The 27,868-nt window shown below is 42.3% G+C and overlaps 2 protein-coding genes across 8 annotated transcripts in view; both read left to right on the top strand.

Annotated features, from left to right (window-relative positions):
• The window catches only part of SFMBT1 (Scm like with four mbt domains 1), a 147,456-nt gene extending 131,065 nt beyond the window's left edge, over window positions 1-16,391 (top strand). For all 6 annotated transcript variants that reach the window (XM_055382663.2, XM_063703851.1, XM_031009406.3 and 3 more), the window contains 9 exons: window positions 1,444-1,486; window positions 3,730-3,794; window positions 6,325-6,464; window positions 7,294-7,403; window positions 8,760-8,935; window positions 12,229-12,407; window positions 12,645-12,890; window positions 13,715-13,843; window positions 14,682-16,391. In XM_055382663.2, the coding sequence (XP_055238638.1) occupies window positions 1,444-1,486; window positions 3,730-3,794; window positions 6,325-6,464; window positions 7,294-7,403; window positions 8,760-8,935; window positions 12,229-12,407; window positions 12,645-12,890; window positions 13,715-13,843; window positions 14,682-14,822 (1,229 nt within the window). In that variant the 3' untranslated portion in view covers window positions 14,823-16,391. The remainder of the gene's footprint in view (window positions 1-1,443; window positions 1,487-3,729; window positions 3,795-6,324; window positions 6,465-7,293; window positions 7,404-8,759; window positions 8,936-12,228; window positions 12,408-12,644; window positions 12,891-13,714; window positions 13,844-14,681) is intronic.
• Window positions 16,392-22,120: 5,729 nt separating this feature from the next.
• Window positions 22,121-27,868, top strand: part of LOC101132751 (store-operated calcium entry regulator STIMATE) — a 67,057-nt gene continuing 61,309 nt past the window's right edge. The window contains exon 1 of one of the 2 annotated variants that reach the window (XM_019023641.4): window positions 22,121-22,422. In XM_019023641.4, the coding sequence (XP_018879186.3) occupies window positions 22,263-22,422 (160 nt within the window). In that variant the 5' untranslated portion in view covers window positions 22,121-22,262. The remainder of the gene's footprint in view (window positions 22,423-27,868) is intronic. The other variant, XM_055382661.2, reaches the window with a different exon arrangement.

Here is a 27,868-nt window from a genome sequence, read left to right as displayed (position 1 = left end):
GTTCTGCCCTTGTGACCTGATCACCTTCCAAAGGCCCCATCTTCTCATACCAGCACATTGGTGGATAAGTTTCAATGTGAATTTTGGAGAGTACAAACATTCAGACCATAGCAGCAAGAGTGTGTCTTCTTGTGGGCTCTTGGACTGAGGGCCTGAGCTCCTTGCTGGGTGTTGGCTGGAGGCTTCCTTTAGTTCGTTGCCATGTGGGCCTCTCCGTAAGGCAGCTCACAACATGACAACTGGCTTCTGTCAGAGTGAGGAAGCAAGAGAGCAAGAGAGGTTGAAGAAGATGGAAGCCAGAGTCTTTCTGCAACCTAACCTCGAAAGTGGCAACCCAGTTTCCCCCTTTTTAAACAGCTTTATGGTGTTAAAATTGACGTACCAACTATCACCATAGTCAGATTGAGAACATTTTCATCATTTCAGAAAGAAACCGTGTACTCATTAGCAATCAACCCCCACCCCAGCATCCACGTATCTACTTTCTGTCTCCATAGGTTTGCCTGTTCTAGACATTTCACATAAATGGGATCATGGTCTTGTGTGACTGGCTTCTTTCATTTAGCGTACTGCTCTCAGAGTTCATCCATGTTGTAGTGTGTGTCCGTTCTTTATTCCTTTATATAGCTGAATAATATTCCATGCTATAAATCTGACACATTTTGTTTATCTATTTAACAGTTGATGGACATTTGAATTGTTTCCATTTTTTGACTATTAAGAATAAGTTTTATAGTTTTCTCCTATAAAACTTTCTCTAAGAGTTTTATAGTTTTAACCCTTACATTTATGTTTAGATCTCTGATCCCCTTTGGGTTAAGTTTTATATATGATATGAGGCAGGGGTCCCCAACCCCTGGGACCACACAGCAGAAGGTGAGTGGCGGGCGAGTGAGCATTAGTGCCTGAGCTCCACCTCCTGTCAGATTGGGGCGGCATTAGATTCTCATAGGAGCAAGAATCTTATTGTGAACTGTCTCGTGAGGGATCTAGGTTGCACGATCTAATGCCTGATGATCTGAGGTAGAACAGTTTCATCCTGAAATGACCCCCCACCCCCTGGTCCATGGAAAAATTGTCTTCCATGAAGCCAGTCCCTGGTGCCAAAAAGGTTGGGGACCACTGATCTGAGGTAAGGGTCCAACTTTATTCATTGAGCTTTCCCAACACTTACTGACCCAGGGAGCCTTGAAAATATTATTTTTGCTCTTTGTATAAAGACCCCTACCAAGAAAATGTGCCTCAGTCTAGATATTCAGACATAAGCATTAATTTATAGTACTATATATATGTGTGTGTATATATATATACACACACACACATATACACACACACTCACACAGAACCAGGTTTTAAATATGCTAATGTAACCTTAATACACATATAAATTTTCGTTTGTCTTTTTATTTTTCTTGGCATTTATATATTTTTTTCTTCCTACAGTACATAAACAGAGGAAAATTGCAGTGGTTCAGCCAGAAAAACAGTAAGTAATGTAATAATATGAACAGTTTACAAGTTAGAATATCTAGAAAAATAACTATTTCAGAGGGTATATTTCCTCATTTTCTCAGATGGAAGCATAATTTTTTAATTCAACATTTGATCATTTGTATACTTCTCTTTGCAGTATATGCATTTTCTAAAATGGCATTATATACAAAAGGGTAAAATGCATTCTCAAGATGGTGTCTAAATTGAGTTTTCTTTGGCTTTTAGAGCCTTAAGGTAGTTGAATAAAAGAAAGAAAATAAGAGTACTCATGCTGATATGCATTAAGGAAGAGCAAAAATTGTAAATTAGGGTATGATTTGTCACAGTGGAAAAAAATAAAGCTTGGGGTAGAAGACAACTCTAAAAGAAAAGACACATTCAAAGGAGTGGCTTTGTGCCCATCAAGAAATTCTTTGTTTGTAACATACCTGCACACACAGCTTTTGAGAAACAGTTAATTAGTAGTGCCTTCAAACCTTAAAAGTACAAATGTTTCTGTGTGTATATGTGTGTTTTAAAACATTGGGTGTTGAATTCTCTATTAATCTGCTGGGGCTGCCATACAAAATACCACAGGCTCGGTGGCTTTAAACCAGCGGTCCCCAACGTTTTTGGTACCAGGGACCGGTTTCGTGGAAGACAGTTTTTCTACAGACTGGGGTGGGGAATGGTTTTGGGATGAAACTGTTCCACCTCAGATCATCAGGCATTAGATTACCCTAAGGGGCATGCAATCTAGATCCTTCACATGCACAGTTCACAATGGGGTTCACACTCCTGTGAGAATCTAATGCTGCTGCTGATGTGACAGGAGGCCGAGCTCAGGCCGTAATGCTCCCTTGCCTGCTGTGCAGCCCCATCCCTAACAGGCCATAGACAGGTACTGGTCCGTGGCCCTGGGGTTGGGGACCCCTGCTTTAAACCACAGAAATTTATTTTCTTACATTCTGGAGGCTGGAAAATCCAAGATCAAAGTGCTGGTAGATTTGCTTCCTAGTGAGGGCATTCTCCCTGGCTAGCAGATGGCTGTCTTCTGGCTGTGTCCTTGCATGGTGGAAAAATCTTTCTCTCCCCGGCACCCCCCGACCCCTCTCTTCCTGTAAGGCTATCAATGCTATTGGATTACAGCCTACCCTTATGACCTCATTTAATCTTAATTACTTCCCCAAGGCCCTATCTTCAAATACAGTTACACTGAGCACTAGGGCTTCAACATATGAATTTGAGTAGGAGGAAACAATTCTGTATATAGCAAATTCTATAACTACCTAAACCTTTGTAACTATGTGGGTAATAAAACTAACAACAGAAGTGGAGAGAAAGGCCATAGACATTTATCCCAAGTAGAGAAGTGAGGTAACAATGAAAAAAAGACTGACCTTGGATTTTTCCTTGACTTAGTTGCCAAAACTGATCCAAAGCTTTAGTTAGGATGCATTCAAAAAGATAAATTAGCCTTTTTTCAGTGATTGCTACATACAGAATAAGCCTCTGTTTTTTTTTAATAACATAATTTGTCTTTAATTTGAAAACTGATGGATGAAGAAAACGAACCCTATATAAAGTTTCTGTTCTTTGACTGTTGAAAAATGAGTAGTTTATTTGTGGTTTAAGCATCTCACAAGAAATTTTGTAATTTTTTTGCCCAGTGAATGAAGAGAAAGTTTGAACATGTAGTATCACAGTGCTATATACAGACTGTCCATTGGCTCATTATGCCCTATATATAGTTTTAAAAACAATTGTTCTTTTTGTTGTTGTTGTTGTTGTTGTTTGGTTTTTTTGACACGGAGTCCTGCTTTGTCACCTAGGCTGGAGTGCAGTGGCACGATCTCGGCTCACTGCAAGCTCTGCCTCCCGGGTTCACGCCATTCTCCTCCCTCAGCCTCCTTAGTAGCTGGGACTACAGGTGCCTGCCACCATGCCCGGCTAATTTTTTGTATTTTTAGTAGAGACGGGGTTTCACAGTGTTAGCCAGGATGGTCTCAATCTCCTGACCTCGTGACCCGCCCCCCTCGGCCTCCCAAAGTGCTGGGATTACGCATGAGCCACCGCATCCAGCCTTGTTCTTTTATTAAAAAAAAAAAAAAAAAAGTATCATCAAGGGAGTACCTTCTGTTACAGATTTTGCAACATGCCACATTTGCTTTCTTCTTAGATTTGAAGGAAACTAAGCCTCACACTTTACTGATCTTAAGAATTATCTCACTATTTTACTGTGTTTTCTTGGCCCAGAGTACCATCCTCGAGGACTGTCCACGAGGGCCTGAGGAATCAGGAGCTGAACGCCACAGAGTCAGGTATAAGCACGTGTCATCTTACGGAAAAGAAGACTTAGTTTCTTTTAATGGACTATATCTGAAAATAACTTAAAACAGTACATTTGATATATAGTATGTGACTTATAGAGGGGTCTCTTAATTGTGACTTTAGAGTTATAACTGTCTAAGATGTGTTTAGTTTAATAATCATCTCTGGGCTGATAGTTCCGTCCATTTCTAATAATTGTAGCTATTCTTTACTGATCAACCGTTGTGTGCCAAGGGCTCAGAATGCCGACGTTACCATCCTTGACTTTAGCTAAAGAACCTGAAGTTTTCCAGGCAGTGTTCTTTCTTAAGCTAGATGGTTGAGAGGTAGAAGTTTATTCTTTTTAAAACCCTTTTTTGTGATATGCATACTTTGTATATAAATTTCACAGTTTATGTGAAAAAAATAAAGCAATGGAAAAAGAAATTGCCCCAGAGGCAATCAATGCCTGATAAATGAGAGAAAAATCCTTGCTGGAGGTTCAAGCCTTTTTGTCCAGGGTTCTCTCTTGAACTATTCTTAACTTCCACGTGCTTGTTGTGTAATGTTTAGCATCCTGGCTGTGTGTATTCTAGCACAGATTGTGCATTTGGGTGATATTTAGTAAATGCCTAGAAGAGAAGTCGAAGCTCAGAGAGATCACACAGCTTATGAGTAGAAAGACCAGAAATGAAACTGAAGTCTTTCACAAATTAGAAACCCATACTTCCGTCTCTTGTACCTACTGCCTTTTCATTACATCATTTGTCCATAGAGGGTTAGGACTGTGTAACTCCTTGCTTTTGATGCTTTCCTGGCCATTCGAATGCCTACTGAAACCACAGAATTTAAGACATTAATATCTTCTGCACAACCTCAGCCAAGGCCTTTTGGTTTGGGTTTTGTCATAGGTCAGGTTCCCTGGGAAACAGAGTCTGAGACTCTGACATATGCATTCAGGAGTTTCATTGGGGAGTATTTTTGGGAACAGCTCCTTAGAAGGAGTAAAGGAAGTAGGATTGGGCAGAGGGATAAGTTGAACCATGATGCAGTTGCAACAGAAGTTTCTTCTAGTTCCACTGGGAGCCCTGAAGCTGATCTAACCACTCAGAGTTGATCCTAATTCAGGTGTGGTGGCCACACTTTACTGACCAGTTATTGGAAGTAAGCCACTGCTCCCTCCCCACCTCACAAGGGGCAAGGTGGCCCTCTCCTGCTGAGAGCAGTACCCAGTTCAGGGTGATTCCAGAATAGACGTAAAACTGGGAACTGTAAGCTGCCAACATACCCAGCAGCAGGGGTATGAGTGCCTTAATTCTGAAGAGAGGCATTTGGGTTGCAGGGTTCAACTGGAAATGTGAGCACCAGCATACTGGCCACTATGATAGACCATCGTTTTTTTGTTTTGTTTTGTTTTGAGACAGGGTCTCGCTGTGTCATCCAGGCTGGAGTGCAGTGCAGTGATATCAGCTCACTGCAACCTCCACCTCCTGGGCTCAAGCTGTCCTCCTACATCAGCCTCCCGAGTAGCTGGGACTACAGGCATATGCCACCACATGTGGCTGATTTTTTTGTTTTTGTTTTTTTTTTTTTTGTAGAGATGGGGCTTCACTGTGTTGCCCAGGCTGGTCTCAAACTGGACTCAAGCGACGTGCTCCCCTCTTGGCCTCCCAAATTGCTGGGATTACGGGCATGAGCCACGACACCTGGCCATGACTATTCTTAATTAAAGAGAAAACATTATGAACTGCAGGATGCTATCAACAATGGGCAGTGTGTGCATATCTTTCCTTAACATTGGATTAACAGGCATATCTATTAGAAGAGCTTCTCTGTGCTTTATAGCAGTATTTTAGTGTCTTTGAATTTTTTACATTCAACAGCTGACATGCCTACCACTATGAGGGGATTTTTTAAAAACATTAAATTGAAGGACAGTATTGATACAGACAAATAGTTGAAGAAAAGGGTCTCCAGACCCAGTTATACCCCACAGTACAAAAAAAACTTAGAGATGTGGTCACAGCATACTTTTAGCCCTCTGAGAAATCTCAGAGATGGGAGAGCTCTCACAACATCAAAGGCTGCCAACATATTAGTTTGGTGGTTTTTAGGAGACAAACTGTAATTCTAAATAATATTCAACAATTTCTATAAATATTCCAGAATAGATGATTGAAAGTTGGTTTTTGAAGACCTGGAAAAGAAATCACTGATCATCCAGAATCCTCATGTGTTCTTAAAATACACCCTCCACTTTCTTTATTAATAGAAGATAGGGTTCTTCTATCAATCTTGCAGTAACCTAGGAACTAATCAGCATGTTAATTCAGGACCCTCTTTGATTTCAGCAGAGTGATAAGCTCTGTAAGTTACTTAAGAGCATTCTCAGACAACATGTTAAGCTTCAAAATAAGTAATTCCAAACTTTATATTAATATAATGGTACATGTGCTTCGTTTTTCTTCCCTGGCAGTTCAGCTTTGGAAACGTGGGGTAGAGAATGACTGTTTTGAATATTTGTTTTTCTTCATTTCCCAGTTATGATTAATGGAAAATATTGCTGTCCAAAGATATACTTCAACCACCGTTGCTTCTCAGGGCCATATCTTAACAAAGGAAGAATTGCTGAGCTGCCTCAATGTGTAGGACCTGGGAACTGTGTTCTGGTCCTTAGAGAGGTAAGGTTCTGGCCTAGAGCAAAATAACTTGGAAATTTCACAGCATTCTCCTATGGTCATTTCTACAGGGAGCCACATGCCATAGATGTGACAGTTCTAGGTTTTATCAAAAGTTACTAACTTTCCTCATGTTTTGGACAGTGAAGAGGGTATGTAATTATTTCTCCTCCCTAGGAAACATTCACGTAAACAACTCTTCACACAGCAGGTTCACCTCTGTCAGGGTAGAAAGGTCTTCTGTCAGAGACCAGAAGAGAACCATACAAAAGTGAACTGTGAGGTTACTCTATGACTGAAAGGCCATGGCTATGTGGCATTAACCTAGCGGCCATGATAAAGCTACACATCTGCTGGGCTTTCTGTTCTTCCCAGCCAGTGTGATATGCTGCAAGTAACAGATAAGGGACCTTTCAGTCCTCAGGGTGGCAAGTCAGGATCTGGGGAAGCCAGAGCGTCTGGACCAGACTCCTCCAGCCACAAGAAGGCTCAGCTGTCTACACAGTGGTCCAAACAAATATAATTTTCTGTGTGTACCGTGGCTGGGAAAGCATTTGGAAGCATGTTCTGGAGCAATTTGAAAATCATGGTACCTGTTTTTTTCCTGACCATAACATTTAAAAAATGTTGAAGAGGATCTGGTTACTCTCTTATCTGCATCTTTGGGTGGCTGTAATATCTCTGATACTATTATTTTGTTAACATTTGTTAATTCATATGACTAGAATTAACCTCCTAAATAACCTTAACATTTTAAGGAAGAGATGACAAGGTTCTAATGGTCTGCTTTTCTCCTTCCCAATCTGTGTTTCTGCTTTAAAACTGAGCTCAGGTCCTCACTTTACTTATCAATGCAGCCTACAAACCCAGCCGTGTCCTTCGGGAGCTCCAGCTGGACAAAGACTCTGTGTGGCACGGATGTGGGGAAGTCCTAAAAGCCAAGTGAGTGGAGTACTTGTTTTTACTCTTTACTTTTACTTGTCTTTAAAAAGTCACAGAATCGGCGGGGCACAGTGGCTCACACCTGTAATCCCAGCACTTTGGGAGGCCGAGGCGGGCGGATCACAAGGTCAGGAGTTCAAGACCAGCCTGGTCAACATGATGAAACCCCGTCTCTACTAAAAATACAAAAATTAGCCAGGCATGGTGCACACGCCTGTAATCCCAGCTACTTGGGAGGCTGAGGCAGGAGGATTGCTTGAACCCAGGAGGTGGAGGTTGCAGTGAGCTGAGATCATGCCACTACACTGTAGCCTGGGTGACAGAGGGAGATTCTGTCTCAAACAAAAAACAACAAAAAAAATTCACAGAATCAGTTCTGTGGATAATATCGGAAGCCTTATGTTTCCTTAGGCAGGGCTTTTTCAGCTATTTGTGGTGAAGGACCAGGCTTGTTTTTCTTTTTTAGATTTCCATTCTTTCATGGATCAATACATTTATAAAATATGATAGAATGAATTATAAGAAATACGAAATTTAAGACCGGGCACCGTGGCTCACGCCTGTAATCCTAGCACTCTGGGAGGCTGAGGTGGGCGGATCACCTGAGGTCAGGAGTTCAAGACCAGCCTGGCCAACATAGTGAAACCCTGTCTCTACTCAAAATACAAAAATTAGCCAGGTGTCGTGGTGTGTGCCTGTAATCCCAGCTACTTGGGAGGCTGAGGCAGGAGAATCTCTTGACCTGGGAGGCGGAGGTTGCAGTGAGCCGAGATCATGCCACTGCACTTCATCCAGCCTGGGTGACAGAGCGAGACTCTATCTCAAAAACAAAAAGGAAATAAGAAATTTAAGACATAAAAATGCAAGAACAATTTTTGTTATTAGATGTAAGAGACATAAAATTACTTTTTCAAATTACTGTGAAAGGTTATAAACAGGTACTCTTGCTTTCTGATCTTGTCATGGATGGATGGCAATTGGCAGGTCATGCTGGTCCTTGGATAACAGTCTGAGGATCACTGCCAAGGGTAAAGAAAGACTTAGTGAAAAGTCACTTTTCTTTTTAGAGCAGTTAGGGAAATTACTATTTGAAAACCTTAACTTAGGAACAGAAAGCAGGAGCTTAATTTTGCTAAATTTAAATAACTCAGCTTTTAGTTGTCATAGCTTACCAGATTTAATTTGATTTAAGTTCAATATGCAGAACTTCCTTGTTGTTTTCAGGGCCCTTGAACTATAAAGGACATAGAATATTCCAAGAAGCAAAAATATTTTTTAGGTGTATTAATATGTTTGATTTTTCTCTGGGTAATCATTAGCCCAATATATTTGGCATCTGATGTCTTCCAATGGCAGATATAAAGGAAAGAGTTATCGGGCTACTGTTGAGATAGTGAAAACAGCAGATCGGGTGACTGAATTCTGCCGGCAAACCTGTATCAAACTGGAATGCTGTCCTAACCTCTTCGGTCCACGGATGGTTCTGGATAAGTGTTCTGAGAATTGTTCTGTACTTACAAAGACCAAATACAGTGAGTCATGTTTTTCCAATGTGTTAACCATAGCAGCTGACCATACCTTACATCTTGGAAAGTTTTTTACTTTACAGACATTCATATATAGCAGAGGCACACGAAATTCTTCTGTAAAGGGCCAGATGATAAATATTTCATGTTGTGGGTCATATGCTTTCTGTCACATATTCTTTTTCTATGTGTTGTGTTTTCATTTTTTAAGAACCCTTTTGGCCGGGTGTGGTGGCTCATGCCTGTAATCCCAGCACTTTGGGAGGCCAAGGCAGGCGGATCACTTGAGGTCAGGAGTTCGAGACCAGTCTGGCCAACATGGTGAAACCCCGTCTCTACTAAAAATAGAAAAACTAGCTGGGTGTGGTGGCACATGCCTGTAATCCCAGCTACTTGGGAGGCTGAGGCAGGAGAATCACTTGAAAGCGGGAGATGAAGGTTGCAGTGAGCTGAGATTGCACCACTGCACTCCAGCCTGGGTGACAAAACGAGACTCTGTGTCTCCAAAAAAAAAAAAAGAAACCTTTAAAAAATGTAAGGGTAATTTTTGGCTTGGGGGCTATACCAAAACAGGTCATGGGCCAGACTTGACTCATGGGCTTTAGTGTGCCAACTTTTATATATAGCATGTATATAAATTAGTTATTGTATCTAATAGGATATGTAATTCATTCATACAATCTGCAAGTGTATATTTTGTGCTCATTGTGTGCTTATGCTGCTCTAGCACTGGGATACAACAATAAAGAAAACAAATTCCTATCCTCAGTGAGTTTACCTTTAATGTGGGAGACAGATAACAAACAAGGGAAGAAATTTAGAGAGGGGTCAGTATTTAGAGAAGTACTGTGGGGAACAGTGAAGCAAGGTGGGCAAGCAAAATAGGACAGTGAGGAAGGCTGGGAGGTGGGGTGCTGTTTATGCAAGGGGTCAGGGAAGTCTTTCTGACAGGTAACACCTTGAAGGAAACGGGAGCCAGCTGTGCAGAGAGCTCAGTGGGAGTGTTCTGGGGAGGGGGCATCAAGGGCACAGGCTTGAGGCAGAAGCTTGCTTAGTGTCTCTGAAGAGCAGCAATGAAGCCACACTAGTTGGGGAGGTGGAAATAGGAGAGGAGGTAGTTGCAACCTCACCTTGAACTGTCATAGCACCTATTCGCTGTCCTTGCTTATCTTCTTTGAGAAACTGGGGCAGGGGTCACATAGGATGAAATTTACAATTTGGAGCCTTGTCAAGGCATTGCCACCCAAAGACAAAATTCTGATCCTACCTTTCCTTAAATCCTACAAGCCCTATGTCACTTGGGAGAATCAATACAGAGGAGGATTTTTACCTTGTTAAAATGGAAAGATTTCTTTTAGGGATCTGTGCCTCTTAAACTATAGTGCATGCAGATCACTGAAGGATCTTGTTAAAATGGAGCTTCTGATGTATCAGGTCTTTGGGTATCTGGGTCCTGAGTATCTATCTGCATTTCCAACAAGTTCCCAGATGCCACTGATGCTATTGATCCAAGGTCCATACTTAGTATGACGAGCTTTCTAATCAGTATTTAAATTACAAAATCTTATAAGTCTAACCTTCTAGTTTCTATTTATATTTATTGGATTGTAAACTCCTTAAGAGTAGGAATTATCTTAGCTTCTTGTATCAGACTCAGCACTTAGTTTAGGAAACTGCAATTATTAGGAGCTGAGTGAAAAATACTATTCATATAAATACATATATAAGTACACTACTCTGAAGGAAGATATGTGAGGGGAAGATATGTGGATTTTATTGTGCCTTTTGTCTGAATTTATCTTTCACAATAATATAGTTGAAATTAGCCTAGAATTTAGAAGGACAGTTATTTTTCCCAGTTAGTAATTTGAATGATGTCAAATGGATTCATATCCTTCAGAAAATTTCAATTTTTTTCATAAAATTGTATTATATTTTGATATTACTTTAATACATAACTCAGCTAGAATATGTATGTTTCATTTCTGGAATGTATATTCTAAAATTTATATGAAAATGCAGAGGATCTAGAATAGCTGAAACAATTTGGAAAAAAGAATAAAGTTGGAAGACTTAGTCTCTCTCTTTTTTTAACCATAAAGTTATAATAATCAAGAGTGTGGCATTAAAGAATAGTCAAGCCGGGTGCGGTGGCTCACACCTGTAGTCCCAGCACTTTGGGAGGCCGAGGCAGGCAGATCACCTGAGGTCAGGAGTTCAAGACCAGCCTGACCAACATGGTGAAACCCCGTCTCTAGTGAAAATACAAAAATTAGCTGGGCGTATGGTGGCAGACACCTGTAGTCCCAGCTACTCAAGAGGCTGAGGCAGGAGAATCACATGAACCCAGGTGGTGGAGGTTGCAGTGAGCCAAGATCGTGCCACTGCACTCCAGCCTGGGTGACGGACTCTGTCTCAAAAAAAAAAAAAAAAAAAGAATAGTCAAATAGAACAATGGGACAGACCACAGGGTCCAGAAATAGAGCCAAACTTAACATGGTTAAATGATTTTCAACAAGAGAGATGAAGAAATTTAAGGGAGAAAGGAAATTCTTTTTAACAAATAGCACTGGTACAACCAGATATCCAAATAGAAAAGAAACATATAATAAAACACACGACTCAAAAACATTATGCCTAGTAAAAGAAGTCACACATGGCTGGACGTGGTGGCTCATGCCTGTAATCCCAGCACTTTGGGAGGCCGAGGCGGGCAGATCATGAGGTCAAGAGGTTGAAACCATCCTGGCCAACATGGTGAAACCCCGTCTCTACTAAAAGTATAAAAATTAGCCGGGCATGGTGGTGTGTGCCTGTAATCCCAGCTACTCAGGAGGCTGAGGCAGATGAATTGCTTGAACCTGGGAGGCAGAGGTTGCAGTGAGCCGAGATCGTGCCACTCCACTCCAGCCTGGCGACACAGCAAGACTCCATCTCAAAAAAAAAAAAAAAAAAAAAATGTCACACACAAAAAAGTGCTTACTGTGTGGTTCCATAGAGGCAAAGCTAATCTATAGTGATAGCGTTTAGAATAGTGGCTGCTTCTAGTAAGGCGTACTGACTGGGAAGGGACCATGGGAGCTTTCTGGGTTGAAGATGTTCTATATACTTTGATATGGAGGGATCATTCAGTACTAGTCAAACCGTGCACTTCAGATCTGTTTATTCCACTCTATGGAATTTAAACCCCAATCAAATACAATGTACCTGTTTTTTGCTATGCTAATAAAATCTCTTGTGGTTGTGAGGTACACAAAAATAATGAAGCTACTTCATTTTTCTTTGTCATCCACATTTAGCACACTATTACGGAAAGAAGAAAAATAAAAGAATTGGGAGGCCACCTGGTGGGCATAGTAACTTAGCTTGTGCCCTGAAAAAAGCCAGTAAGAGGAGAAAGAGGCGGAAAAATGTTTTTGTTCATAAGAAGAAACGCTCCTCTGCATCTGTTGATAATACCCCAGCGGGCTCTCCCCAGGTATGAGATCTGTGATGTGCCTGTAATGTCTCGAAGCCAAGTGACCACTGCTTTATAGTATGGACACAGAATACCTGCAGGTCTTTCTAACTCAGATCTCTGGCCAATAGAAGATGGTTTTGTGGCCCAAGAACTGGTTTGTCCTGAATTTCTTTTCTTTCTTTTTTTTTTTTAAATCATATGAAACCTGGGATTGATGTCCTGAATTTCAATGAGACTTCTCTCCTTTTCCTGCAGGGAAGTGGGGGTGAAGATGAGGATGACCCAGATGAAGGGGATGATGATTCCCTAAGTGAAGGCAGTACATCCGAGCAGCAGGATGAGCTACAGGAAGAATCAGAAATGTCAGAAAAAAAGTCATGCTCCTCTTCTCCCACCCAAAGTGAGATATCCACATCGCTGCCTCCAGATAGACAAAGGAGAAAAAGGGAGCTTCGCACCTTTTCATTTTCTGATGATGAAAATAAACCTCCTTCACCAAAGGTACCATTTAAAAAATAGTTTCTTTTTTATTTCTTTCTCTCTGGAATTTCCGTCTGGAATATGATTATTAGTGATATTGACATTCTACTTCTTTCAATACAGACTTATGTAGAATTTCCAGGGTCTCTTGTAAAGTGACCCCAAATGCAGTGATTTACATGTGTTTCAAGGATTAGTTGAGATCATCTACTTATAGGGGGAAAGTCTCTGTCAGAGTAGCTGCTTGTTTTAACAACAACAACAAAAAAAGCCCCATTGCTAGCTTATTTGTAGCTTGTCATTTATTTTTGGGAAAACTGCCTTTTTAATATGTTTCATAATATATATGGTTTTGTAGAAAAAAGTTATCCTTTTGATTCTGGTTAAGCCATTTGGCTTAATATATTTACTATATACGTATGAACATTTTATAACATATATATAACACTAAAGAACAATTTAGTGTTCAAAAACTAGATTGCTTTTTAAGAATATTCCATGAACAGAAGCAGTAAAGATTCCTCCTGGTAGTTTAGTTAAGCCTTCTCTCAATGGAATTATCATCCTCTTCTCTTCAGCACCCTGTTTTTCTTAGTTAAATTGTCTAAATTATCTGTGCTGGAACTTTGAGATAAATTCTTTCCCATTGATACTTCGTATTATAAAAGACAGACATTTCCTGAGTACCTGATGCACATGGGTCTTTGCCATCTTTGCTGGGAGAAATCATGTCCTAAGACCACTTTAAATCATGTCTTGAAAGATTATGAATTTAGGTAGAGAGACTTTTTTAGAATAAAATAGCCTTAACACCATTTGGTTTGATTGTGTTGTGGGGAATGAAGGAAATAAGGATCGAAGTTGCTGAAAGGCTTCACCTGGACAGTAACCCCTTGAAGTGGAGTGTGGCAGACGTTGTGCGGTTCATCAGATCCACTGACTGTGCTCCATTAGCAAGAATATTCTTAGACCAGGTAATCACAGATACCTATAATTTTTAGTAATGTCTCTTTAGCAATAAATTATGGATGTAATAGTCAACAATTTATTTACAAGTTTTAGGAAAAATGTTTTGATCCAAAAGACAAGAATTGTCGTAATTCCATTTTTAGGAGTCAAAGATGATAAAAAGTTATTTATCAGACTTGCTTCATAGTTGAAGGAGATTATCATTGCATTCCAGTTTTTCCTAAGAATTTGATTCCATCCGTCCAATATCAAGCATACCATGCTTAATTGTCCACATCTTTTCAAAAAAAATGATTTGCTTGTTTAAAAAAAAATAGCATCTGTCACATTAGGCTCTAGAGTGGTGGTCAGTTTTAAGGCAAGCTTGCTGAAACACAGTCAGTGGCCTTAAACATTGAAATAAGTTTTGTTTAGAAAATTAGGGAGATTCAAGAGCTTATCGGGTTTTTATGAATGTTACAGAGTAGGAAAACATTGAAGTTGATAGTTAATCCTTTGTTTCAGATTTAGAAGGAACCCTCTAAAAAGATGGCACAATTAGTTGCCAGTTACAGGACTAGTCAGTTTACTAAATTTCTATGGGACAGAGACTCTGTGGAATGGATTCTTATCCTTGGTAAAACTTTATTGTCTTCAGTAAAACTTTATTAATTCTGAAGCTTCATTAGTGTGGAAGACTATGGAGTCACTTAAAAGGAAGTGTGTGATACCTAAGACGAAAAAGTAAGGAAAGGAAAGCATAGGGATTCCAGTTTTGACAAAGCTAAAGTGAGGAGAGGCTGTCATGATCAAGCTGCCTGTCATGTGCACATCACAGATAATTTGTCTTTTATGCTTTAACAGGAAATTGATGGGCAGGCCCTGTTGCTCCTTACCCTTCCCACTGTTCAAGAATGCATGGACTTAAAATTGGGCCCTGCCATCAAACTTTGCCATCACATAGAGAGGATCAAGTTTGCTTTTTATGAGCAGTTTGCCAACTGAGAAGGACAACCAAAGTGAGCTGGATCTTTGAAGCACAAATGCAGCAAATCCTTCACCCTGCTTTATAAGTGGAGCTGGAATAGTCCTGGGGCTCTGGGGCCTGCAGGTATCAGCTTGCTCTCTTTGCACTTTCGGGGAAGGAGGACTCACAGTGAGGAAGCAAAAACTGTGCACAGAAGTGGATCACCTGCTTGTGGAAATGTGGACATCTCTTGTTCAGCAGATGGCAGTTTTTAAAAAATAAAGGTTGTGAGGAAAAGACTTATATAAGAAGAAAAGCATTTCCAGTGGTGTGGCCTGAAAACAAAGAATAACCTAGGCTGCTGGAAAGCACCCTTTTGGTTGTTTTCATTCTGTTCCCTCGCATTGTAGATTGAACTTTGTTCTCTGCTTTCTTTTTCTTGGAAAGAGAGGACCTAGCTTTAAGTCAGCACTGATTTGGGACTGTTCCTAAGGCATATCAGTGCTTCATTGTCATTGTGTTTTTAAGCTTTTTAAAATTAAAACAGTTCATTTTGGGGATGATTATGTGGCTCTAGGGTTTTGAATGTATAGTCACACTTTGATCATTTTAAAATCGATTCTTAGGAGTTCCTTTGTTTACTACCTCTGTTGATAATTGAGCTTACAGCCATGTATGAGGTTTTTTGTATGATGCCATTTTTAAGCTACATGAACACTAAAATTATGACAGAATTTGGAGGGGGGGAAACTGTTTGCTTTCTTAAAAACATTATATGGGGCACTTACACCAGTTCCTTAACTGACCTGATCTGAGAACTCTACTGTTACTGTTCTCCCTCTTGACCCAGCCCGGGCTGCCTGTGTTAAGTAACATCACCAAGACTGTTAGTATTTATGTTTAATTGCCCTCTTCCTATTCATTCTCAGAGGGACTTCAGTGACTTATTTTGTGTTTACTTTTCTCTAGAGTTGTTTGTCTACCTCTGTTTCATTTCTAAGGTCTTTACTTTGGGTGAAAATCAGTAGGTGTTCCATGGACCCACAGCGAAGCCCATTTGTCCTTCTTTCCAGGTGTCTCCAGTGTAGAAGCACAGCACAGAAAACATGTTTTGGAGGGTAACGCAGAGCATGGAGTTTCTGTTAGCAGTGTCCTCACTGGCAGGATAAATACTGAGATGTGGTTAAGGATTCTGAAAACCTCTTTGCCTAGCCACACTTAGACTTTTTTCAGCTAATCCTTTAAATTGAATATAATCTTTAGTCCGAGGATTCCCATTTAAACAACTCAGTATTCTTTTAAGTGTGTCTTTTAGCCCAGCTCAAGTTAACATGAAACTCCAGGTGAATTTCCACTTACTATTCCATTGCTAGCTATTATAGAATAATAGCGTTTGCTACACTATTCTAGTCATGAGGAGTGAGGAAAAACATACATAGGTTGTCTCCCTTAAATGGTTTGCTTTGCTGAATGTTTTTTTATCCTAATCACCTGCAAATTTATAACCCAATCATTCTTCCTCAAGATTTGAAAATGTTTTAATCCTGCAAACTGGGTGAATTCTAAACAGCTCTACAAATATAAGGAAATATTACAGCAAATTTTAACTGATTGTGATTTTTTTTCCCCATTCCCCACCACCCCAACCTATTTTTGTGGACATTGACGAATAATCTGGAGCCTCTCTTCATTGGGTAATTCATAAACCAACTTAACTCAAGCCCTGCAACTAAATCATACATTAAATCATTAACCCTTCACTTAGGTTCCTACCAGATCTATCTGGGAAGAAGCTTCATTTAAGTAAAAATTAATATGTTTGAAACTTAGAGATCCAGTTTTTAAAAATTTAATTCTGTGTCTGTGGAAGAGAAAGATATATAGGGAATGCTAGGGAATAATTAGCATTAAACATTAAGCTTTTGGTGGGTAGTGGTGGTAATCTTGCTTAATGAAATTTCCTGAGAGTTCAGTCAAGGTACTAAGGAAAAGAGGGCCCCTTGAGGAAGAACAATGGAACAGAATTTCTGAAATTAATGTTTAGGGCCTCGTGTTATTATCTTATTTAGGAAAGTGAAATATATTTCCTATAAGAGGGAATTTACCAAACACAGGAACAATGAATGCTTTATTTTGTCTCTCTTTTGACTTCTCCAGAAACCACAGAATTAAGAATCATCTCCCTTCACAGGTGAGGGGATGAAGGCCCCGAAGGGCAAAACATACAGCCCTAAGTAGTCTCTGATCTGGGTAGAGTCAGAGCCCAACAGGCTTGTTTATACCATGATTATTCAGGCTCAGCCTTCTCCTAGAGAAAGGGTGACTCTAAATGGTCAAGTAAGTTGAGTTTCCCTTAATATTTCTTGCATTCTCCTATTAAGGCATAGTTTATTAGGCAATTGCATAAAGAATTATATCCCCCAGCGCCGACTCCTGTATATTATGTAAGCAAGGATAATTGGGAATTTAGCACAGGGCACTTTTTTAACTTAAAGTTTGGACTTAATTTACCTCACAAAGCTGCTGGGACTGGGCTGGATAACAATGATGTTCTGGTTACTGTGATGCTGAAACAGATTTCAAGCCAGATAATAGCTCACCATGTTGGGGTAAAATGTTGGTATGTTGCACACAGGTGCAAGAACTTTGTTTTTTAGAGAGACCAACTTCTTAAATGTGTAACAGTCACATTGTGAAGGGACTGCATTTGTCTGGATTTCACCTGCAGCTGGGCCCACAGCCTGCCTGAGGTCAGAAAATTTTTCATGACTCATTTTTTTACCCTGAATTGACAAGTTTAGAAAACAGGTTAATGGACTACTTCATCCTCCTGGACCTTGAAAAGCTGGCTGACCAATATTAGACTATTACTGCTCAATTAGTGTGCTAGGGAAACCTTTTTGCTGCACATGCAGATTTTTCTGTGACATTTTGACTAGATTTTGAGGGCTTCTGGGGACTATGCTGTTTTCCTTTGTACACCATCTTCATCCTTCTCATTTGAAGCAGAGTTGAAGTGGCTAACGCAGGGAATGCATTTGTGGAAGCTTGTACGCTATCTGCCTTTGTTCAGCAATGCAGGTGGCTCCTAGCATTTATCTATGTTATAGATATGTGAGGTCAGGGAAGGGTACTTTCTAACCTCTGGAAAAGATGAGCTTCTTGATAAATATTTATTGACTTATGGTAGAAGCAAACATAGAAAACTAGTTCAGAACTTAGCCTTAATATGCCTTTTCTCCTGGAAGTAAAATATTCTCACTGTGAGAGAGAAGACATTGGACCTTAGCTTCCAGAGGACCGGGATACACTTTACTTGCTCTCTAGTACCAATTCAGTCACTAATGTGGTACCTGAATACAATTTAAAAGCTTTAGGAGGCCTTAGGTAGGGTGGGACTCAGAATCATTTCCCTCTCTCAAGCCAAAAAGTGTTTCTGAGGGACACATAGAATATCAGGCAATCTAGATGGGAACATTTGGGAAAACTATCACAGGCAATTATATTTACTTGGCACCTATATCACCAAAGATTGTTCTATTTGAGACACCATTTACTGGTTTAATTGATCAACAGTGGAACACACCCTGGATTTGAACTCTGATCCTGTATATTGAGGATGTGCCGTGTGTGCACACACCAGTTCAGAAGTGTTCTGTGTTATCAGTAGGAAATCTGTTGGTCTTATGAAACTAAATGAGAAGAAGGCATCACTACAAAAAATGAAGTATAAATCTTGGTGGGGACCAGATGCCCCCTTTTCAAGCTTGGATTTCCTTGCTCCTGGGTCCACTGTAAGCAACCATATGTTTGTCATGGTGCTGACTCAGAAATCGTAGGACAGAGAGCCTCCTGCAAAACCAAAAAGAAATGTTACTTTCCTGCGATTATAATTCTTCCTTGACTTTGTTCACTTTAGATGTTTTACTAGTGAGTTTTGATGACTCCCACCCCTTATGTGAGAATGTGCATACTTTGGAAACTTGAATTTATCCAAACAAGCTACCTATGACTTAGAGTTTGGGCGTAAGTTTTAAATTCAATGCTCAGTCGAAATGGATCTGGTTCCAGGCCCACTCCAAGGGTGGTTTCAGGGGTGTTTTTTCAGTATTTGTCCCAGACCACACAGGTAGCCTTGTTTCTGAGGGCAGCTTTATGGGGAGGTGTAGAAGGTGGTGGGCAGCAAATGCACTGCAGAGTCATTTTCTTGGGTATGGTGTTTAAGAAGCCTGAGATTTTCACAAGAACCAGCAAAACCAGGAGTGGAGAGTTGGGGAGATAGAGAAGTAGGCCTAAAACTCCCTCTTCTTGAGTCTTTTTTGACTTAATACACCATTGGGTCTGTCGTGGTGCTATGGCCTATCACAAAGGACTGTTTTAAGAGAGAAGCAAGCCACAGCCTTGCCAGATAAGTCTCCAGCACCAGCAGAAAAGCACGGACCCTGATCTGTGGGAGGCAAGGGTCTCCCATTATTTCTGGAGGCAAATGGTGCCTTCTAGTGAAATGGTGCCACCATTTGCTGATGGGGGTGCCTGTTCTCAGGATGTGTGGAAACTCAGGCCTGAGGGTTTCTACATGGTTTATTCAATCTAACTGCATACCTAGCTTGGCAGAATGGAGGTGGACAAAAGTGCTGAAAGGATGAGGGTAGGCTTTTAGGGCAAATCAAGTCACAAAGCAGATGATTGAGGGAGGTTACAAAGCTTAGGCAGAGTTAAAGTTGGGCAGTCCGTTAGCTCCTTTTGCAAGAATCTCTGGAGACGGTAGTTTGAATGTTTCTCTTGAGATTTTAAGTGCTCATTTCTTTTCCCCTCCCTTCCTTTCTTCCTTTTTTTTTTTTTTTTTTTTCATTGAATATTCTCTGAAGACAATCAGAGGCCTGCCAGGGAGGGACTCCTGGCTGGTTCCAGCACTGTCCTTAGGCCTCTTTTTAATACTAACTTGTTGGAACTGATGCACTTTGTTTAATGTATTTTACCTTTTTTTTAAAAAGCTGCTCATTTAGAACAAAATCAAATGCTTATTGCATTGTATCCTTCCTGCTTGCTGTTTTTCCTCTTAATTTCAAAAGTTATGCATTGAAGATAAAAGTACACTTAAGAAGTATGCACAAGAATACCTATTAAAATAACTCCCATCAAGTTTGATGGTATAACTTCAAAGGATTAAAAAAACTATTTTGGATTAATATTTTGCGTGTTTTTTTTGTAAATATGATTGTATATAAACTGGTGGTACGTTATGACAGTTTTAAGTGGTTGTGAGAAAACTAAAGAGAACAGGTCTTAAGCTATGTTGAACCTTAACTTTGTGCTGATTTGACAGCAAGGAAGGCATTTTGGCCAGAGTAAATTTTTTAAAACTCTTTCCAGCGGGACCTCAGAGAATCATTTCCAAATAGATGAGAAGTTCCTTCCTACTTTAATAAAACTCCGGAATTCTTCCCCCTCTCTTGCTGTCTCATCCTTTACCTTCTGGATTTAGGTGCTTTTTAATTCCAGTTCAGGAAAGATAGGAAGAGTAGAATTTCCCCACAGCAACCTTGCTCCTGACATTGGGGATTCCGCCCCTGATCTCTGAAGACTGCTTCTTGTTTGTTCCTCTGTGAGCCTTAAGGATTCCTCCACAGCTGGATGTGCAGAACAATTCTTTGTCAAAAACATCACTTTTCAGCTCTGTGTCCAATTTTCCTTGAGCTGTCTGTGTCTTCAAGCAATCAATAGTCTCCTTATGCCCAACCACAATCTCTTCTGCTTTAAGACGTAGCCTCTTGTTTGGTTCTCTCTAAACATGTACTGTTAACTGTTGAGCATCCTCATAAGATCCCTCTTAGACTAAAAGACAGTCATGCAATTTTAATTTTCCCTTATCCATTTATTTTCTTAATCTGATTTTCTGTATTTGCCCACGGCCAGTACTTGTGGAGAGTTTAAAATTTTATAAATTAAAATTCCATTTAAATTAAGCATTTTGTCGCATGTTCTCTGTACCAGGCACTATACTGAATTTGAATTGAAGGGTAAATAAAAATAATTCCTGCCCTCAGGAGGCTCACACTTAGCTGTGGGAGAGAGACATGTGTACAGCTGTCAAATTTAGCAGTCTGAAAAGTTTTGGTGGAACAGTATACACTAGGTAATGTGGGAACAAGAGGGAGAGGGAGGTCAGAAAGGCTTTGACACATGAGGAGCAGTTCATGGAGCAGGGAAAAGGGAATGGCATCCATGCAGCTAGAATGCTACATAAAGGCACACAGGTGTGAAAATGTAAGAGAAGGCTGGAGAATTGCATTTTTATTCTCTAATCAGGTTAATATTCCTGTTCACCAAGAAAGCTTTTAGCTAGCATATAACCCTCTTAGGTAATTGGAATCTGGGGGGCTATTTAATAGGAAACTTTTTCCTAGAGATGATATTTACTGTTGAAAACGTAGCTCAGTGTCAACTGGACTTACACCATGTGTTCACTGACATTCTGCAGCAGGAAGGTCAGCGGCTCTAGAGCACCAACAAGAAGGTATCCAGAGAGAGCCCAGATTGGGCTGGGAGAATGGGTGAGAGAATGGGGACTCAGGGTCTTGTTAAAGGCAGAGCACATGTTCTGAGAAGTTGGAAAGGGTTAGGTGGGAGTGTGTGTGTGCAGGGGGATGTTGGAGCCTGGAAAATACCAACCATTTGTCTTTTACACTCTAAAGGTAGTTGTGCTCCCCAAGTGAATAAGGTGGGACATGTGCACGTCAGGTTTTCAGTGTGAAACCTGGTATATTTCCAAATGAAAGTGATTGGATTCAGGTGACCATTTAAATTATGTCTATGAAAAAAGAAAATAGACTTGGGGCCTTGATAAGCCTTTAGCTAGGGAAGTAGGAAAAAGACTCAAATGTCTGGGTTGGAGGGAAGACTCCTGTACTCAGTCTCAGATTGTTTTCCTTATTCACTTGCTTCAGAATAATCCAGGCTGCAAACTATTGGGCCCCACCCCAGAACTACTGAATCAGGATCTCTGAGGGTGGAATTCAGGAATGGTAATAAATTCTCCAGGATATAGGGATTTGCCTTAGAGGGAAAAATAATTTGACCACAGGCCGTCCCAGCTCCTACCTCCGGACCTGGAGCTCGTGATTCCCAGGCTCTCATTCCGGTCTGCGGTGCCCGGCTCACCTGGCCTGTCTACCTGCGGGCGTGGCGGGGTTGGAGAGGGGAGTGGGACCCGCGACCCCGCCCCCTGGCCCGGCCGGAGCCCCGCCCCTCGGGGGCGGGTGGGGAGAGCTGCCGCGGCCGAGGCCCGCCCCAACCTTGGCTGCGCCAATCAAGCACTGCGATCTCAGACGTCGGGTTACGCGCGGCGCGGAGTCGGCGGCCGGGCGGAGGTACCGGCTCAGGCTTGGGCTCCCGGCTGCGGGCCTGGCGGCGCTGCGCCGGCAGGCAGCGAGGCCGGGCGGGCCCTGGGCCCTCGCGCCCCTCCCGCGAGGCCTGCCATGCAGGGCCCCGCCGGGAACGCGAGCCGGGGACTGCCAGGCGGGCCGCCCTCCACAGTCGCGTCCGGGGCGGGCCGCTGCGAGAGCGGCGCGCTCATGCACAGCTTCGGCATCTTCCTGCAGGGGCTGCTCGGCGTCGTGGCCTTCAGCACGTTAATGCGTGAGTCTGGGACCCCCCGCCCCTCCGGAGGCCCTGCGCGGCAGCCGCGGCCCGGCCCCCCTGGGGGCCCCTCCTGCGCGGAGAGTTCAGGCCTTGGGACCCGAATTGCTCCTCCCCCGCAAACCCAGGCTGGGTATTCCTGCACTAGGGGTAGCCCGAGCCCCTCACCTACTCGCTGTGGCCTCCAGACAGGAGTGACCCTTCCCCTTTCCACCTTAAACGCCTGTCTTTTGAGACGCCAGTCTAAAACTCGCCTACCTCCCACCTTACCATCTCGAATTGTTACCCTACTTCCCAGCCTGGAATCATGACCCCCAAGGGTGACATCCTCTTGTCGGCCCCTTCTCAGGGGCTCTTCGTGCTTAGAACCCACATCCCTCAATCCCCAGTGCGATGTTGAGGTCTTTTCTGCCCCTTCACTCTTCAAGGATATGCCTTCTCCGTTCACATTTAAATCCTGCTACTTTGCATCCCTCTCAACACCTGGAGTGTTAGGGCCATGCCTTCCGTTTCCCAGTACCCGCCTCCCTCTCCGTGGCCCTTCTTCCTCAGCTTTAGTTTCCCTTTTGTCAGGGTAGAACCCACCCGGTCTGCCTTCTTCCCCAGATCCCCTTCCTCGTTTCTTCCGGAACAGGCCCACCTGTTCCATCTCTGTCCCAAGCTTTCCTAATAAGCCGCATCTATAGCTTCCCCTGGCTGTTCCCTTTCCACTTTCATTCTTTATATTTTAAGTTTCCTTTTCCATTAAACTTGGGCACCTTAGTGGCTGAATAGAGAAGGAAGCCCCCACCCTGTTCTCATGTGTGCTGTTGAGGGGTGGGAGGGGGGGCTTCTGTTTTTCATCGTGTGCATCCTTCCCTTATTAAAGTAACAAGAAGTGTTGCTCGACATGTAAGCCTAGGAGTGCCCTTGTGACTGCGTTTTAGGGGGAAGGAAAGGTTATAACTATCTGTGCAGAGTCATTAATTCCAAAAATGACTTGTTCTCAAAACTTCCCCACTGTGCTTGTGTGGACAGAGTGGAGAGTTCCTGCAGAAAGTATGCTTTGGGGTACTCAGGAAGGATCTTGCAGCTGTGTGCCTTTGTCTTGTGGGGTCCAGTTGCTGGAGTGGCCACCTTGCTTGTTTATAACTTGGGGTTTCTTTGAGTGAATTCTCTCAGGCTTTAAGTAACCCTGAAGAGGCTCTGATCATGGATACCGCGTTCTTCTGGTGGCCTGTCCTTGATAAGTCTTATAAGTGCCCAACTGTCTATGTTTGCCACTTTTTCTTTCCTTTTCAGTCCCAACTTGCCTTGCTTTTTCTCTGCTAAACAAATACCCACTTGTTCCCACAGTAATAATTTGTGACAACTTAGCCAAAATCTGCTGCTGACTTGGGCGCATGTACTGTATGTGTGTGTTCTCAAGACATGGTGAGTGGATCTTCATACCCCTCCTACTTCTCTGTCCTCCAGACAGCCATCCTTTCTCTCTGAAGGAACTGTAGGTTAAATTTTTCTTTTGCTCCCTAACCTGAGGTTTCTTAGCCTAGCTCTGGCTGTTTCCATAGGTTTGATTGATGCTGATGGCCCGGCTTGTCCCCTAGGGTTTGACACTTGTGATTCAGAGAAGGAAATGTGGTGATGACAGGGCAGAGTTGCTCGCAGCTGAGAAGTGTATCGGGTTGAATGTGTTCTGAGTGGAGTCTTCAGGGACATATTCACTTCTTTACTTAATCTTCAGCGTGAGCACATGTGCAAATCCCACTGTGGTTGGTACTTTCTGTGTGCAGAGATTGGACTAGAAAGCAGTCTCTTGTTCCCTGTGAGGCTTGACGTGGACAGAGCTTGTGGAAATGGCTGGTGGGTCCTGGGGTGATGTGGGTAGGAGTGATGGGGAGAAGAGCTGGAAAGGCTAGAGCTATGTCTGCCCTGACACAGAAATGGAGGTGAGAGCAAGAGCCTCCTCCCCCTACCTAGAAGCAGACAGAGCAGGCCAGGGCAATGGCACTCTGGGAGCTGGACAAGAAGAAGCCCACTGACTGGGATGCAGTCAGGATGGGGCCCTTCTTATCTCTCAGATTTCTTGGTCCTGTTGAAATAGAACTGCGAGGCTTTTCCTTCTTGAACTACTGGGAAGAGGAATAAATCTCTAAGGTGGAAGAGGAACGAGATCAAAGTAGCCTTAAGGAAGTACATCTGCGAGCCATTTGGCTTTGTCCTGGGCTATTAGTCCTCCCTCCTTCTCAGTCTGGCGGAGCTGCCAGGAGGGGCGTCTGTTGAAGGCCAGGCTCCCCTGACGAGGGTCCCCCTCGCAGCCCTGAGGGAGGGAAGTCTTAGTGTGTATTAAGGTGAGGCCACTCCATCCTTTCTCAGTTCTGTTATCTTCAAACATTTTAAATACCAACCAGTCTGTTCTGAGCAGTTTAAACAGCCGTTGTCCTTTGAGGGACTGTTTTTGAGATCACAGTCTTTTCCCTTCTGAGTACCCGTGGCCCTCGAGGCAATGGGCTCACTGCCTGTCTTCTGGAATGCTTCCCCAGTCCTGATGGCCAACACTATTGTTTCCTGTTGGACCAGCTCTGACTGTAGAGTGAACCCATTTCTCTGCAGACAAGCTGTGAGGTAATTTTCCTTACTTCACCTCCCTGATTTCAGTGACCCCTCAGACCACTGTCTTTATGTTCCTTTTCCTATGCAGAAAAATCACTTTTTTCTCCACTTACACGTTGCCTTGTTTTTGTTTGTTTGTTTGTTTTTAATCTGGGGAGGTTTGTCCTGAAGGAAGATTACTTATATATATTAATGTCTCTGGGGAGGATTCTGGTTCTGCAAGAATTTCTCATTCTGGTGCTTTGATAGACTTCTTGCCTTACTATGTAGGGTTTATAGACCCTCTTGGTCCAGGCAGTTGAGAACGTATATGCCAGATCATACATGGTAGCCCATTCTTCAAGCTGCGTAAACATGCAGACTGTTACAGGCACCACCCACACACATGTCCCAGTGTCAGCACTGCCTTGTTGAGTTGGCGGGCTTCCTAGAGGCTCCAGCTGAGGTACCCTGTGTATGCAAGGAAAGATGAACATACTCAGAGACAAGCTTATGAAGATACTTTCCACTTAGAGTTTTCTGAAGTGTCTGCTAGGTATCTGCATAGAAAGAAACGCTTTAAACGAGGGGGCTTTGTCATAGTCGGCCTGCCAAGCAATTCCTCGTTTTGGTGGTTTTGTCTATAGCCTGTGACTTGACAAAGTTGCTCAGCTAGGGTCTCAGCAGAGCAGAGCTAAGCAGTCCTAGAGCTCAGCAAACTGTTCCAGTGCAGGGTAGCGACCCAGCTGTCAGCCAAAGGTCGTGTTGGCCAGTGTGTGTGTTGGCATTTGGGGGTGTTTACCCTCAGGACATGTGAATGCAAAGCAAACTCAAGCCTCCCTCACCGTGCACAGTCAGGGTTCTGGGCTGAAGTGTAGACAGAATTGGTTTTTAATAAAACAAGCATTTTGAGAGCTTGGATAAATCTGCCTGCCTATTTTTGTTATAGACATGGGGGCTAGCCAGCTGGGAGAAATGTGTCCATGTTTTACAAAAACACTGCTAACATTGAGAAGTGATAACTTTTTTCCTGCAATCCAAAGTAAAAATCACAAACCAGTCCACTCAGCTTTGATATCTTAAATGAGAGTTTCTGGGGTTTTCTCCATGGTAAACCGGCCTCCCTATGTGCTCTGTGTGAACAGGCTTGTGTTGGCACAACCTTCCCTACGATCACCTCTCCCCACCCCATCCTGGTTTTTATCTCTAAAAATGTCAAACGTAGAAAACATGAAAAATAATACACTGAACATCTGTCTGCCCTCTACCTAGATTTAGCAGTTGTTCACATTTTGTTACATTTGCTTTACCTCTTTATGCTTTTTTTTTTTTTTGGCTGAGCCATTTGAAGGTAAATTGTGACCAGCATCACACTTTACTGCTAAATACTTCAGCTAAGTCTCCCCAAAATAAGGACAGTCTCCCACATAACCACAATTTCATCATCATACTTAAGAGAATTAATAATAACTCCATGATATCATCTCATATCCAGTCCATAGTCACATTTCCCCAAATGTCACAAGTCTTTTATAGCTGGAGTTTTTAAAAGCTAAGATCCAATCAAGGTCCACATGTTGTGTCTGGTTACGTTTTCAGTCACTTTCGTTTCTAGAAGAACCTCCTCCTACACATACATGCACACTTTTTTTTTTTTTTTAATGTTTCTGGCTTTTTGAAGAGTTCTGGCTGCTTGTTGTGTGGAGTGGCCCACATTCTGGAGTTGTCTGGGTGTTTCTTTGTGGTGTTTGAATTGTTTCACTGGCCCCTGTTTTCCTGAGTTTGGTCTGGAGCAGTTATTAGATTCAGACACCCAGTTTTATGGCAAGAACACGCCATAAGCGGCACTGTATGTTTCATGTACATTTCACCAGGAGGCATGTGTCATCACGGTGCCCCACTATTAGTGTTAATAAGGTTGATGACTTGGTGATGGTGGATGGAAGACCTCTCAGTCTCTCCCTTGTAAAGGTACATCTTCCCCTGGGCAATTAATAAGGGATCTCTGCAGTGATAATACTTTGAGATCATGTGAATACTCTGTTTCCCAGTAGCCTTTCACCCAGTGATCACCTCCTCCTGGTAAAATAACAGAATACAGTGACAGCTGAATTGGAGCTGGAGCTCACGAGTGAAGGCGCCTGTCTTTGGGTCTGGAACCCAGCACAAACTCAATCAGTGTTGCTGTCCTTTCCTCCCTCTGGAGTGCCAGCACGGGCAAAGGAAGAACGCCCCTTTTTTCATGCCAGGCTGGTGTTGTGGCCAATGTTAGCATACTGGCTGGCTCAGAGCTTTCATTTTTAGAAAGTTTTCAGGTTTTCTAAATGTTTATTTATTTGGTAGCATTTATCCATAATGGCGATCTGCTGCTTGATTTTTCATGCAATTTCATTAATTTCGAAGAAAATCAGGACAACAGGAAGTTGTCTGAATTAGGGGACAATCTGAGTTGTAGAATAACTTACCAAATGCATTTTTTAAAAACTTTTGAATACCTCTTTTGGCCACATGTTGCCCTGTTGGGGCCTCTCATGCTTCCGCTGCTTTAATATCTGTTTAAAGTCTTTTGCAGTTAGTATATTTGCACAAACATGAAGATTTGTTGAAGGGGTTTTACAAGTGGTTAAAAATAACAGGATCCCTGGCTCTGGATCCAGCCTGACCCAGCATCCATGTCTGCTTCGCTCTGCCATGTGGTGCCCCTGAGCAACTTCTGCATTTCTCAAAGCTTCAGTTTTCTCCCCAGTAACATGTGGTAATACTCTGTCTTTTCTGGGGCTATGGAGATGAGAAAGAATGTGTTTGAGGAAGCTGGGTTGGTGTCAGGCACATGTTAGGCCCTCCTTGGGGGTGTGTCTTCATCCTTGTTATTACA

The sequence above is a fragment of the Gorilla gorilla genome, chromosome 2 (assembly GCF_029281585.2).
Source record: "Gorilla gorilla gorilla isolate KB3781 chromosome 2, NHGRI_mGorGor1-v2.1_pri, whole genome shotgun sequence".
Taxonomy (NCBI): Eukaryota; Metazoa; Chordata; class Mammalia; order Primates; family Hominidae; genus Gorilla; species Gorilla gorilla.
Note: the sequence above shows the minus strand (reverse complement) of the source record. Positions and strands in the feature narration are given on the sequence as shown.